We start from the raw sequence: 13,219 nt of genomic DNA on the forward strand, positions 1-13,219 counted from the left end.
CCTCCTGATAACCTCTGAAAATGTAAACAGCCTCCAGATCTGAAGGCGCTCAGTCACATGCTACAGACAAACACTGACAAACAAGACATGTTCAGTTAGTTTCAGAAACCTCTGACATCAAAATAGATCCTTATCAGGCTCACTTGCCTTGCAGCATCAAGGCATCAGATCACATGTGCAAATGGCAAAATGAGAGTGTACTCACTCAAAAACCTGAAGAAGGGTTGTACACAAAAGCCTACCTACCTAATAAACTCACTGTTTTGCTTTGTATTGTAAAAAATACCACCCCTCCGTATCTACAATCAGGCTGAACACTTCAATCTGTACTATCCCCTTGTACTTTCATAAGCATTACAAGTTTCGCTGGCTTGGGAAGAAAACAAAGCAATGGCATGGAGAAAAACCACCACCAAAACACGGGTCATAGCAGCTGCTTGCATAAAATGCTATCAGCTTCTCAATTCACATCAAGTAAAGACCCAGTCCCGGGGCTGGTGAGGATTAGAGGCAAAAAGGAACAGTTTACCTTTGTGAGGTTGAGCCGTGAAAGCCACAGGAGCAAACTCATCCAAGAGGTCAGCAGCAGGGTTAGAAAGCAGAGAACAGTCAAGCAGAGAATCTTCCCCAGTGAGAGAGTCTGAATCCAGGTTAGCATCCCAAGGCAGCCAGGCAGAACAAGACACAGACAGCGTTAAGCTCATATTGGCACATTCCTATTCCCATCCGTTTAGTGTACAACACACTGAAGCAAAGCCAGCACAAAGCATTTTTTGTAACGGAAAATATTTCTTACAGTTCTGTGCTCAGGGCAGAGGGATTCCCCACACCTTTAACAACATATAACAGATTCTCTGGTGCTAACTGTTCTCTGAAGCAGAGTATTTGACAACAAAATCCCACACAAGTGATACTCCAGGTTTCAAAGCATGTCCATCAGACCAATGCTTCGAGATGGTGGGCTGAAGTAATACTGTACCACTGAAACCTTAAGGAACATGCAGCATCCACTTAGAAAACATACAAGCAAGTGAACTTTACACTGGTGGAAAAAGCAGTGAGAAGAGATGCTCCAGTCCACACAGGCAGTGCTTTCTGATTCACTACAGCACTGCTCCACAGCCCACCCACAGTGCAGTGCACCCACAGTCCCTCCTGCCTCACCCACCTGTCCTGTTGGAAGCAACCGACTCAGTCTGGGACACGAGGCATTGGGGCAGTGGAGCCTCAAGGCCTGGTATGAGGCTCTCAACAGCTACATCAGGTTTTCCTTTCCAAACGTGTGAAATACCAGAGAAGAAGCCAGAGGTTAGTTTGCAAGGCCCCACATAAGTAAGAATCAAGAATACAGATGTCTGAATCCTTTAGTGATCCTTTAATACCTGGCAGCTACACTGGGAGCAACAAGATGCTCTCAGACTTACGTTCACTTAATTACAAGAGAAGATTCACACACTCATGTTTGGTGCATCTGAGTTTCTCCTATTTTGTTTTGAGATGTGTGCGTGTGTGCATGCACACATGCAAAACGCCCAATTTGAACTATCCAAAGGCTGAAACTGGAGGTTAACAGTGGCTGTCCTGCAGCCAGATAAGCAATCATAAGCTTTAGCAAGGATCTTTTCCAGGAACAGATAATACTGACCTTTAAGGAGTATCCTTGCAACATTAAAAAGCCACTGGTGAGCCCCCAGCACGCTCGCAGCTAAGCTTGTACACAGCCACAGTATGGGATCTTTTTTCATTTTGAAGTGTTCCGTGGAACAAAGTTTGCTGTCCACTGTGAGAGGTAAGAAGTTTCAGAACTCAACATGTTACTGAAAACACCAGTCTGCTTAACACTGATATCCATATACGGATACAAAGGAAGATGCTCACAGAGGCTGGATAGGAAGATTTGTGTTTATCTAATCCTTCAAGCGAAGGGGAAGAGACAGAGGATGACTGTCAATACAGTCACACCAGCCAACTACAACATTTCTCTTCCTCAAGGACCAAAATCAAGGTAATGAGCCAAGAAATGAAATTGAAGAACAAAGATGCACCCCAATGCTAGGGCTAGAAATGGTTTAGCTGAGCAACGTAAGAGAGAACCATAAACATTTACATTTTCGTAGCAGTGAGTCTCTGTGATTTGTAGGATCACATTCTAAGAGAATTCAGACAACTGCCAGGAATTGCTAAAGGAAGAAGAGAAGTCTTACAGTTAAGCAACTTGTTTCCTACCTTTCCATTCAAAGCTACAAGATTTCAACCAAGGAATTCTAGCTTGGACCCAAAACCAGAGCAGCTGACTGCAGGCAACTGCAGCCTGCAACTATTACTCTGTAATGCATTTGGCAGGTTGGTCAAAATACGACTCTGCAACATTCAGACCTTCAACCTGCTTTGCAGCCTGCCACATCTAGGCTTGTGGCAGCCCAGGACATTCACTCTCACAAAATATCACAGAGCAAAGGCAACACAGCCCTTGTCAAGGGCTGATGCAGGGCAATTTGGGTGTCCAGCAATAGCCACACACACACAGTCCTTTGCAGAAACTGAAGGGTTTCTGCTTCTTCTTCAGCCAGTGATGACCACTCCTCTACCCAAGCTCTGCAACTTTTTACCACTGCATTTCACCAACATCAGCAGCTGTTTTCAGAGCCCCGGAGGGTAAACATGCAGAGTTAGCATGCAGGACAAGGCATGCTATGGCAGACAGAGGGGAGGAGGAGGTACCCTGCATTGGTTTCTTTTGTTTTTACCATTCACAGCATCTGATGTGCTACCAAAAGGGTCAGCGAGAGGCAGGATATCAGGGAGCAGAAGCGCAGTCTCAGGAGATTTGAGTCCCTCAATCAGTTTTTCTGGGTTAAGCAGGAAAAGGAAGAAGGAAAGCAGAGAAAAAGCAAAAGAAAAAAAAAAAGACAACATTAATCAGGTGCTCAATTCAGTGGCTCATCACATCAGCCTCAGAAAAGCAACTGGACGATTCTGTGTGCAAGAAACACTGCTGCATAGAGAACATCTTTCCATTAAGGACAGAGAAACCCAGAAAGCTGTGGACATCCTTACCCACTGAACACTGCTCTCCCAAAGAGGCCACTATAATATGGCTTATATGACCCACTGAAAACTTAACACAAAACCTACTCTCACCCTCATATACTAAGGAGCTCTGTTTTGTTTTAATCTTTATATAATGGGAAGAAACAGAATGGATGATCAGAAATTAGAGCTGGGTTTACAGCTTTTATTTGCTAAGCCCTCCAGGGCTCATGCAAAACTAGAAAACAGACACTACAGTGTCAGACATCAGAACCTGCCCCTGGGATACACAGCTGTCCCACTGCCCATTATTTGAGCTATCAAGCTTCAAACCAGGTGTGGTCTCAGCTGTATGACTCCTGTGGTTTCCATTTATCCTTTGCACAGGGAAATTTAGACTGCCTCTGTAAAAGGTTAACCTGAATCATTAATCTGGGGGATGAGTGGTTTTTGCAATAAAACTAACCAGATTTTCAGTATTGAGCTTCATTATTTCACTTTTTTTTTTTTTTTTAAATAAAAAAACAGACTAAGATGAAGATAAAATTCCTAGTATTCATTAGAAGTAATCACCCTTAGTAGAACAGCATTGATAAAACTTGCTGCATGGGGACAAATCTGGCTATTCCAATGCATTTAACCCTTAACATCAGAACAAGCTACAGCATATCACAGCTATGGCCTCTACAGCATTTTTACATCTGTAGTCTATGCTCTGAGTTCAGAGGCTAGCACCATTTACTGTCCGAAGAAAACATGCTTATAACTGCACAAAAGAATAGGCTCTGGAATACTGCTGTATAAAAGACTTACCACACTTAGAAAGTCAAAGAAAAGCTTAAGTTGCACAGCTATGTACATAGTAATGGTATCAATCTTTTTTACTGCCCCACATAAATAATGGAATAGCCTTGTGGCTTCAGAACTACTTATTCAAAGCAGGACAAGTTCTGCTCTCTGTAAAAAACTTCACAAGTCAATGCATTAAAGCAACTGAAGGAGGAGGAAGAAACTCCAAAAAGGGATCCAAGAGGCAGCTGTTCTATCAGCAAATGCCTGAAGAAGGTCAATGAAGTGCAAACCCCAGTGGGAGCAGCAGCCTTGAACGTACTTGAAACCTTCCATCTTTAGCAGGAATACTTTTTTTTTTTTTTCTTCTTTAAAGGATGGACTTGCAGAAGGAACAGCCACAGAGGCATCACTGACAACTTCTCACCTGCACAGTAAGGGCTTTCCCATGGATCAGCACAGAGGCTGGAGCAAGGGTTTTCCAACAAAAACAGGTGGGTAAGAGGGATGGCTCTCAGGAACTGACTGCAGCACACTAAGAAAAGACAGCACAGGAGAGAAACATGCGGACAAGAGGACAGGGAACATGCTCAACTCCTTTTTTCCAAAACAGAAGTTTTGGAAAAACAAGGCCTGTCTGCAAATGCCCAGCTCTTCAAGGACTGGCATCGACACACATCTTCCAAATGACACACACAGTACCTGGAATTGTTCCTTTCATGATTCTGTTTCCAAACATTTTGCTCCTTCAAGTCTCCCTCTTTCCCCCTTACCTTTCCAAACAGCCTATTCCTTTTCCAATACTGCAGATTTTCCACTTAACACAGTGAAACTCTCTCTTGCTCAGGTACTAGGAAGCTATATCTTTACAACATGTGAAGTTTACAAGATTAAAGCTTTTCTTTTACTCCCATCCATCCCCTGGGCTCAGCTGACCTTAAGGAAAACTTCAGGATGACAGCTGCTCTTTATCTTACTTTGTTACTTGTTTCGTGCTTGCTTCTTCTGCTTTTGGTTCTAATCTCTCAATGTTGCAGGTCACCACAACTCTTAGTGTGTGATTAAAAGGAATTTTATTCCTCTTGAGTGAGGCTGAGAAACTCACAAAAACAAAAAGGTATCAGGATGAGTGGGAGGGGAGATACCAACAATAAAAATCAGGTTCTATTTTGAGATTTAGCAGTTCATTTCCTCAGGTTTTGTACTGTCTAACACCTTGTACTAAAGCCAAAGAATAAAAAAGTCACTGAGTGGGGGGAAAATAACGTCTAACAAGAACAAGTAGCGAAGGCCTAGAAAAACCACAGCTCCACATTAGCTAGCAGGAATACCTTCTGTATAGCGAAGTCTGGTCTGTTCAGCACAACATGCTTTTTTCAAAGCACATGTGTGTTAAGTTTCTCAGAATTCATACCAGACATCCCTAAGCCCAAGAACACTACATGCTTTTGCGTGACAAATAAATGCAACTTTTAAACCTCTGCTCCACCAGAGCCCCAGTGATGACAGCAAGAACTCAAGGAAGGTGTGTTCTGCATAATGGGCCATTTCCCACTGTGTGATTGTTAAGCAGATTCTGTTTAACTACATGAAGCTCAAGTGAAGAGCTAGGCTCTTTCATGACATGGAACAGCATTTAGTTTCCTGCAACCAAAGGAGTTATCTAGCACAGGTTCAATTTTTCATTTCAAAGAAAAAAGCAGCTTCACCTCTATGTGAAGTCACAATTGAAAAGGAGAGAAACCAGTACTAATATGGATGAGTATGAAATACAGCTGTCTCAGAAGAAAAAATGGGGGATTAGTGGTCTCCCACACAAGCACACCAGCTTCAAGTCATGCAAACACAAAGCTACTATCAACTGCAGAACAGACTCCACCAGTAAAACTGCATGTAATGTTTCATAGACTTGGGTATGGACTTCTTTATCATCTCCTAACTGCCATCCCCTCAGCAAAGATCTTCCATTGGAGTAAGAACAAGAGGTGACAGTTTCTTGTGACTCTCAGGATGAATCTCTTCCATGCTGCAGTTTCAGGATCCACTGCAATTAATTTTATGCATGTATGGAGTGTAACACAACAAAGCACATTCTGCATCAGTCACCATGCTGTTAAATTCAAAGTTTTCTATCAGAGGGCCTCTGTTTTTTCCTATTAAAATCAAAACAAACAACACACTGCAAAAAAAGCAAAGCAAAAGTAGAACCTACAACTAGGTGCTCTCAGAGGTATTCTCCCCCAAAATAGCTTCCTTAGGGGATGAACACAAAAGCTTTTCCTCTGATTTATATCAATATAAGAAGGATGCAATGCCATTTAGCATCCCAATTCTGAATTTACATTATAAGGCAAGAAAGCAAGAGATCAGATTTCATCTGTAAATTAAGGAGCACAGCTTTGGACAATCTTGTAAGAACATGTTGAACTTTTTCCTCAGATTGCTTCCTTTCCAAAACATGCACAGTTCTAATTTCTGGACGTTTACAACCAATTTGCTCTTTGTGTCTGCAACGTCACCACTGCCAAAATTGGCATGCCATATTTCTTCTCAGCAATACACCTGTTTAAGCAAAAAAGTATATGCAGAAAGCACTTGAAGATTAAGAAGAGTGATGTAAAAAGTAATCAAAAGATAAGGAAGGGAAATGAGGTTTTAGTTAAAGCAGGCTACTAAAGAGGACAAAGCCTCCTGAGAGACTTGCCAGTTAAAATGGCAACAGAGGGCCAAAGCCTGCCACACTCTGGTAAAGCACCAAACAGTCAAGATGCAACATCTCAAAGCCAAGGTGCCCACCAGCCAGGCATTGCACACAGTACGGGCATTACTCACTCGTGTACTGCGGAGAAATAGCAAAAAGAAAGATAATTCAATAGAGCACACAGCAGAGTTCTTTTCTTCGGACATCAACTGAGAAAGAAAAGACAAAGGTGTAAATATCCCACCAAGTCAATGTGTTGCGAGTGGGAGGGCAAACTACTAAGGAAAGTATGGATTAGTTGCTCAGGAAGATTTGTGCCTAGTGATTAATCAAGTATTAAAGGAAGCCTTGCACACTATACAGCCACAGAGTACTTTGGCTAATCAAGGGAAAGGACTGGACTAGTTTTCCTAATAGAGTTTCTGCCAATTGAATTGTTTCTTATATAGTACAAATAAAAAAAGAGATAAATGTGTATTTAAAGCAGATCACTTGCTATTATGTATACACAACTCTGTAAAACACCAGAGAACAGGAGAACAAACTATAACAGTGCCTCTTTAAGAGACCAAAAGCATAAAATATTCATTGAATACTCAGGTTTGCCCAGGGAATCTTGAAGTCACTGTTCCTGGAGGTGCTCAAGGAACACAGATGTGGCACTGAGGGACGTGGGAAGTGAGCATAATGAGATGGGCTGGACCTGATGGTCATTGAGATCTTCTCCAACCTTAATAATTCTATGATTAAATTCTTAAATATTTGTCCAAAAACACCCCTTTAGATCAAACTGAAACCCTGGTAGAAATAACATAGGGACTATTTACAGTGATTTATTTGGGGTTCCAGTGGTAGACTGATTTTAAGGCTACACTGCATTGTAAGTAAAATAGCACTAATCAGATGAATAGTATGCACTCTGCATCTTCCCAAATCAAGATATAATGTCAAATTGTTAGTACCCAAAAATATGCTTGTGTATGTCTGCTGTCACCTAAGCCCAACTAATGCGTCATTTTGGAACAAAATTTCTTATTAATATCTGTGTGTGTGTGTGTGTGTGTGTGTGTGTGTGTGTGTGTGTGTGTGTGTGTGTGTGTGTGTCTTAACATCACTACAAGCAACCTGAAATAGATGGGTGCAGTTATTTTCTTTATGGGTCTAAGGTAGAGGGAGTTATGTTGGTTGAAAACACTAACAGCCCTACTACCCCACTAACATCAAAGCAGGCCAACTTGTGTTGTCCTTATGACAAGGATGCCAATGATTTGAGTGCTAACTCATGCTTTCAGAAGCAGAAACTGGCAGATCCAAGCAGTCTGAGCTCAATATTTCACAATTTGTTATGTATATGCAGTTCTTCAAATATTGCAATAGCCTGATGCTCGCCTCCAGCTCACACACTGCTCTACCATCCTGCTTAGAAAGTCTGCAAAAACATGTTTCTGAAGGTCGTGTGTTACAAGACTATGAGAAAAAAATGCCCAGTTTTGCTTAAAACTCCTACTTCTAAAGCCAACTGTATATTTAGGAACAGGCACCAGGCCCACATCTTTTTAGATAGCTAAGGTTAGAAAACTGGCCAAGGGTATGCGTGTAAATACGTTGTTTTTGAAGCTAACTGCAATCTGTTTACCTTCCTCAGCCCAGAGAAGCACCTTCCTGTAAAACACACAAAAACCCATGGGTATTTGAAAGAAATGAAAACAACAAAAAATATTATCCAAGCATCATTTAGAAGCCTCAGAGAGCACTGATGTGACAACAGCTCTTCAGTAAGCGATATTATTTGCCTTTTCACCCAAAGTGAGAATATCCAGCCCATGCCTGGACAGCATAGGCACACTGTGCTTCCATACCCTGCTACGTCTGCATCTTTATTCTGCAGTGCTCGACAGGGAATTTTGCTTATTTCACTTTCTGTTATGGCCAAGACAGCATTGTTTTGTGTCACTACTCTTCAAGTAACTACATGAAAGCCATGTTTGTCTCCTCACTGTAATTAGGATGAATTATTGCAGAGAGTAAATGGTTGTGTAAATAGGTAAAGAACGACCTGTTTGAAAGAGAAAGTAGTGGAAGGGAAAAAACTTCTTGTGCAAACAGTGTTTAGATAGATGAGGCTGCGGAAAGCCACACTGTCCTGTAATGCATGAAGCAGCGTGGTGCAGCCAGCAGCATGGGCCGGTTTGTGCTCCATCCAGGGCTCTTTCTCAGCTCTCACCCCAGTGTTGCTGCTCAGCAGCTGCCCCTTGCTCATTCTGCAAAAGACCCACATCCACCTCCCCAGCTCTGCTTCTGCAAAGAGAATCAACCAGGGCTGCAACAGAGGGTATCAGGGAACCCTCAGCTGGGACTAGAGAGGAACACAGAATCACAGAATTGTAGGGGTTGGAAGGGACCTCCAGAGATCGAGTCCAAACCCCTGCCAAAGCAGGTTCCCTACACCAGGTCACACAAGTAGGTGTTCAGGTGGGTCTCAAATATCTCCAGAGAAGGAGACTCCACAACCTCCCTGGGCAGCCTGTTCCAGTGCTCCATCACCCTCACTGTAAAGAAGTTCTTGTGCACATTTGTGTGGAACTTCCTATGTTGCAGTTTCTGGCTGCATTCCAGAACAAAGTCTTGGCTTTCCCTCTGAGCATTCTGATGAAAGGCGAGGAAGCACCAGCCAACATCCAAGCAATACCACCTGCATGCTCAGGTGCAAAAAGACCGTGCATGTTGCTTGAGCAACAAAGAGGAGCTGAGCTCTCAGCCAGACCTCAGCTGGTGTGGGCTAAGAATACAAAGCTGACCTACGAGGCTCTGTAAGGCAAACAAAATATCAAATCAAAGCCTCACTTATGCTTGTGCTGAAAGCCTTGCTGAATAATACTGCTCTGGTAACCAAGGGGGACAGGCTCACACTTTTACTTCTGCCTTGAGGAAATAAACACAAAATGTTCTCACAGCAATTTTTTTTCTCTGAAACAAATATTTAGCAAGCATTTAAACATAATTCAGCTGCTGCTTCACAAAATGAAGGCAGCTTAGTAACATGCAGTTGAAGATGTTGACAAACTCGGAGACACAGGTCAGCTATGGCTCTACGATCCAAGGGGAACACCTAAAGGAAAGCCTTCCATGTACACAACATTACACCCTCCCTCACATTAGGAAAACCAACTATGTGACGAGTGCTCACATAGGTGAAAAAGACTGTCAGTAACTCCTGTTTCTCTTCAGTTGTAATGCACTTCTCATGCTCTTTGAGCACCAACCAGAACAAAGCACTTCTACAAAACTATAGGAAAAAGATTTTTTTCCTGAATTGCTTAACTCTCCATGGAAAGAGATCTTTACGAAAACATTGGTTCTCAACAAACTCCCAGTGGTTCAGAGCGTGAGCTGAAGACAAGGGTGACTGCTGGAACAAGCCTTCATTCTCTGGAGCTAGCTGACAAGAAGGGACCTGTCACACACATTCACCAGAGGGCTTAGAGAAACTCCTTAAGAACAATGTCATATTCCAAATCTCACTGATTTGCAAATAAGCTCTTAAGTGCTTACATAATCTTGTGCTAAAAGTGTTGGCTGCTGCAGTCAGAAATATGCACAAAGAAAAGACTTTCAAGCAGTACTGCAAAGTAAATGGAAATAACTACCAACTGTGCTAGAAAATTTTGCCAAGTCTGGAAAGGTTACATCTTAACTAGTGCTTCACATGAAGCAAGCAATTGCAATAAGACTCAGGAAGGCAAAGAAACACCAATTTTTATATAAAATAATTATGAACAATAATGAAAACTACAATTTTCAATGTTAGAAACTAATCTGAAAATAGCTTCAGTAAGCACAGGTAATTACCCAACGATTTATTTATTTCTGGCTTCGAATACTGAACCTTTAAAAGACACCAATGTTACTGACATTAGAAACAGCCTGCTAGCCCTGAGGGCTCTTGTGCTGAGCACTGCTCACACCACCATATGAATATTTACTGCCAGAATGTGCCACGCATCACAACTACCACAGAGTTCAGCAGAACTTGTTGGTGTTTGGCATTACTGACAAAGGACCAGGATTTCAGGTGTGCCTAGAAATAGAACTCTAAGGCTAAGATTACAAAAGTAATGACAATAGTCATATCCACCTCCCCTTCCCCCCCATAAACCCTGTTCTGGTTACCTGGAGTGTCAGATAATGGGAGAGAGATGAAAGGATCAGGCACAGTCAGAAGAGGAGGGCTAGCATCCAGACTCAGGATGTCTTTCATTTTTTCAGCTGTTAGCCATGAACAGAAAAGGCAGAATGAGATAGAGGGAAAAGTGGAAAACATCAAGCAATGTTCAGTTCTAGGACACAGCTCGACATTACAGTGTCCAAACTATGGCCTGGCAACACACACATGCATGGTAAGAACAAGTTTGTTGCTACAGAACAAAAAAAAAAAAAAAAAAAAAAAAACCAACAAAACAAACAGATCTCCAACATAACTTAACCCACAGGTCTCAAAATATTCCTGTTATTCTATTATTTCAATTTACAGCAGCACAGAAAGTGAAATGCCTTGACAAAGGACACATAGCAGGACAGCCCCCATGGCAGGCCTCTGTCCAGAAGAAGAGATACTGCAGTAGGCTCATGTTTAAGATGAAAGACAAAGAAAAGGGAGAGAAGCAACCAGCCCCGTGCCTGTGCTCAGAGAATTCCCAAACTTCAGAGACAACTACTTAAAGAAATGGACATGCTTCAGGATCCAAAAAACCCAGAACATGCAGATACTTCTCAGGCTTTGCAGTAAGTACTTCACAGCTGAATCCAGAGCTGCTGCTGCTCAACATCAAACAACAAAGACTAATGAAATAAACTGTTCACAGGACACACAAACAGCTGGAATGCACTCTTGTGTTGTGGATTTCAACTCTACAGGTAAGAGACCACACTACCAAGCTCTGTTAGAAGCTCTTCTAAACCTCTCATCATGAATCTGTGTACCCTTATTTCTATTTGTCTATTCCTGCCCCTTAAAGAATCCTTCAAGGATTCCTCAGCCTCCTCCCGTTATGCCAACAGCTGGTCTGCTTCAGTGAGGAAACATCAAACAATTGCATTTTCCACTGCATGGCTGCATGTGACAGAGGAGAGGATAACTTGCATTGCTGCTGTGAGCAGTTTGCCAATACTGTGTTTTCCAGGTCATTAGTGCATTCATCGAGAACTCCTGAAGCTGAAGAAATACAAACATGCATCAAACCATGCTCTACCTTTAATGATTTTCCCTGCTCACTCCAGTCTCTGTTATTCCCTTTAATTCTGTAGCAGATACATTAGCCCTGCTCCACATGGTCTAACAACAGCTGGCAAGAGAAATCCTCCAACATATGCAGTCAATGTCAAAGTCCAAATTTGTGATTGCACACTGCACATTTTAGTCCTAACAATGACGATATGTGAAACCTCAACATAAATCAGCTTCTTTGTAAATTTCACAGGTTGATTAAGTTTCTTACTGCACCAAAAGCTTCACATGTTCCTCACCAAAAGCTCCAGATGCTGCAATTAGTGGATTTTACCTTCCTTTTAAAGAAGCTATGACAAAAAGCTGCTGCTTTCTCACAGCACTATGCAGGACCCTGCTCTGCAGGCCACACTTGGACTCACCTGATCCAGCAGTGAAGGAAGATGAGCCACCAAACGCATCTGCCTGAGCTGCAGATGAAGCTGGTTGGAAACCTGCAATCAAGTTCTCTGTAGAACTGCCCATCTTTTCTGGAGTTTTCCCTGAAATACCAGACACAGATTTAGGGGAAAAACTTCCATTCTGAAGGTTGTTTACTCACCTATACTTCTAGGATACTACTTCAGCAAGTGACTTAAAAGACTTTTTTGCAAACCACAAGTTGCAGATGAAGTTGAGTTTATAGTGTAGCTTCTACAGTCAACTGAGCAGGGCCACAGTAAGAACAGTTAGTTCCTATCCCTGAGAGAATCATGCTCAGTAAAGGTGACTGGGACTGGGAAGGGAGACTGGAAGAATTAAGCTCTTACAGCACAGCAGGTCATGTTTATATAGCAATGCCCCAGAAGCATCTGACAAATCATCACTCCATGCCACTTTTTATTTCAAGAGCAGGCTGGTACTAAAGTACCTCCATGAACCTACCATCACCCAGCTTTGCAAAGTCCTTGTTCAGCAGCTCCTCAGCTGTGAGTTTGGAGAAGTTATCATCATCGAATGGATTCCAGGTGGAGACATCGGGTGGATTATAGACATTCTGCTGTGAAGCCCTTGGGGAACCCGAGGGCGTAGTGGAAGCCGATCTGGATGTGACCATGTCAAGCAAACAACAGTCATTAACAATCCACCTGAAATTCTCTGGCCAACACCATGAGTTGGTTTACACAACTACATTATAATTACAATTCTTACTTCAAACGTTCAGTGCAAGGTATTTTACTTGCACACCCAGAATGCTAGGACCAGCTGGCCTTATCTACTTGTATCTGCCTGAGCATCCTCATGTCAGGAACAAAAACTATGAAAGTCATTAGCAAGTGCTCCTGCAGAAGACCTGCTGCTAGACAGCAGGCATGAAGCATGCACCAGAGCTACTGGTGAGACAGCTGATTATATTTAGTAATCCATTTGAAGGCCCCATTTGCTCAGCCTTCTGGGAATGAGGAAACACTCAAAAGGACTTCTGCACTTGGGAA

The 13,219-nt window shown here is 42.4% G+C and overlaps 1 protein-coding gene across 1 annotated transcript in view; it reads right to left on the bottom strand.

The window, feature by feature from the left end:
- Window positions 1-13,219, bottom strand: part of AAK1 (AP2 associated kinase 1) — a gene marked incomplete at both ends in the record, with an annotated part of 58,699 nt that overhangs the window by 11,035 nt on the left and 34,445 nt on the right. Inside the window, 6 exons of the mRNA XM_079547342.1 lie at window positions 530-640; window positions 1,169-1,270; window positions 2,748-2,849; window positions 10,691-10,786; window positions 12,167-12,286; window positions 12,669-12,826. Coding sequence (XP_079403468.1) covers window positions 530-640; window positions 1,169-1,270; window positions 2,748-2,849; window positions 10,691-10,786; window positions 12,167-12,286; window positions 12,669-12,826 — 689 coding nt within the window. The remainder of the gene's footprint in view (window positions 1-529; window positions 641-1,168; window positions 1,271-2,747; window positions 2,850-10,690; window positions 10,787-12,166; window positions 12,287-12,668; window positions 12,827-13,219) is intronic.

This window comes from Tetrao urogallus (assembly GCF_951394365.1).
Source record: "Tetrao urogallus genome assembly, chromosome: 27".
NCBI classification, from domain to species: domain Eukaryota; kingdom Metazoa; phylum Chordata; class Aves; order Galliformes; family Phasianidae; genus Tetrao; species Tetrao urogallus.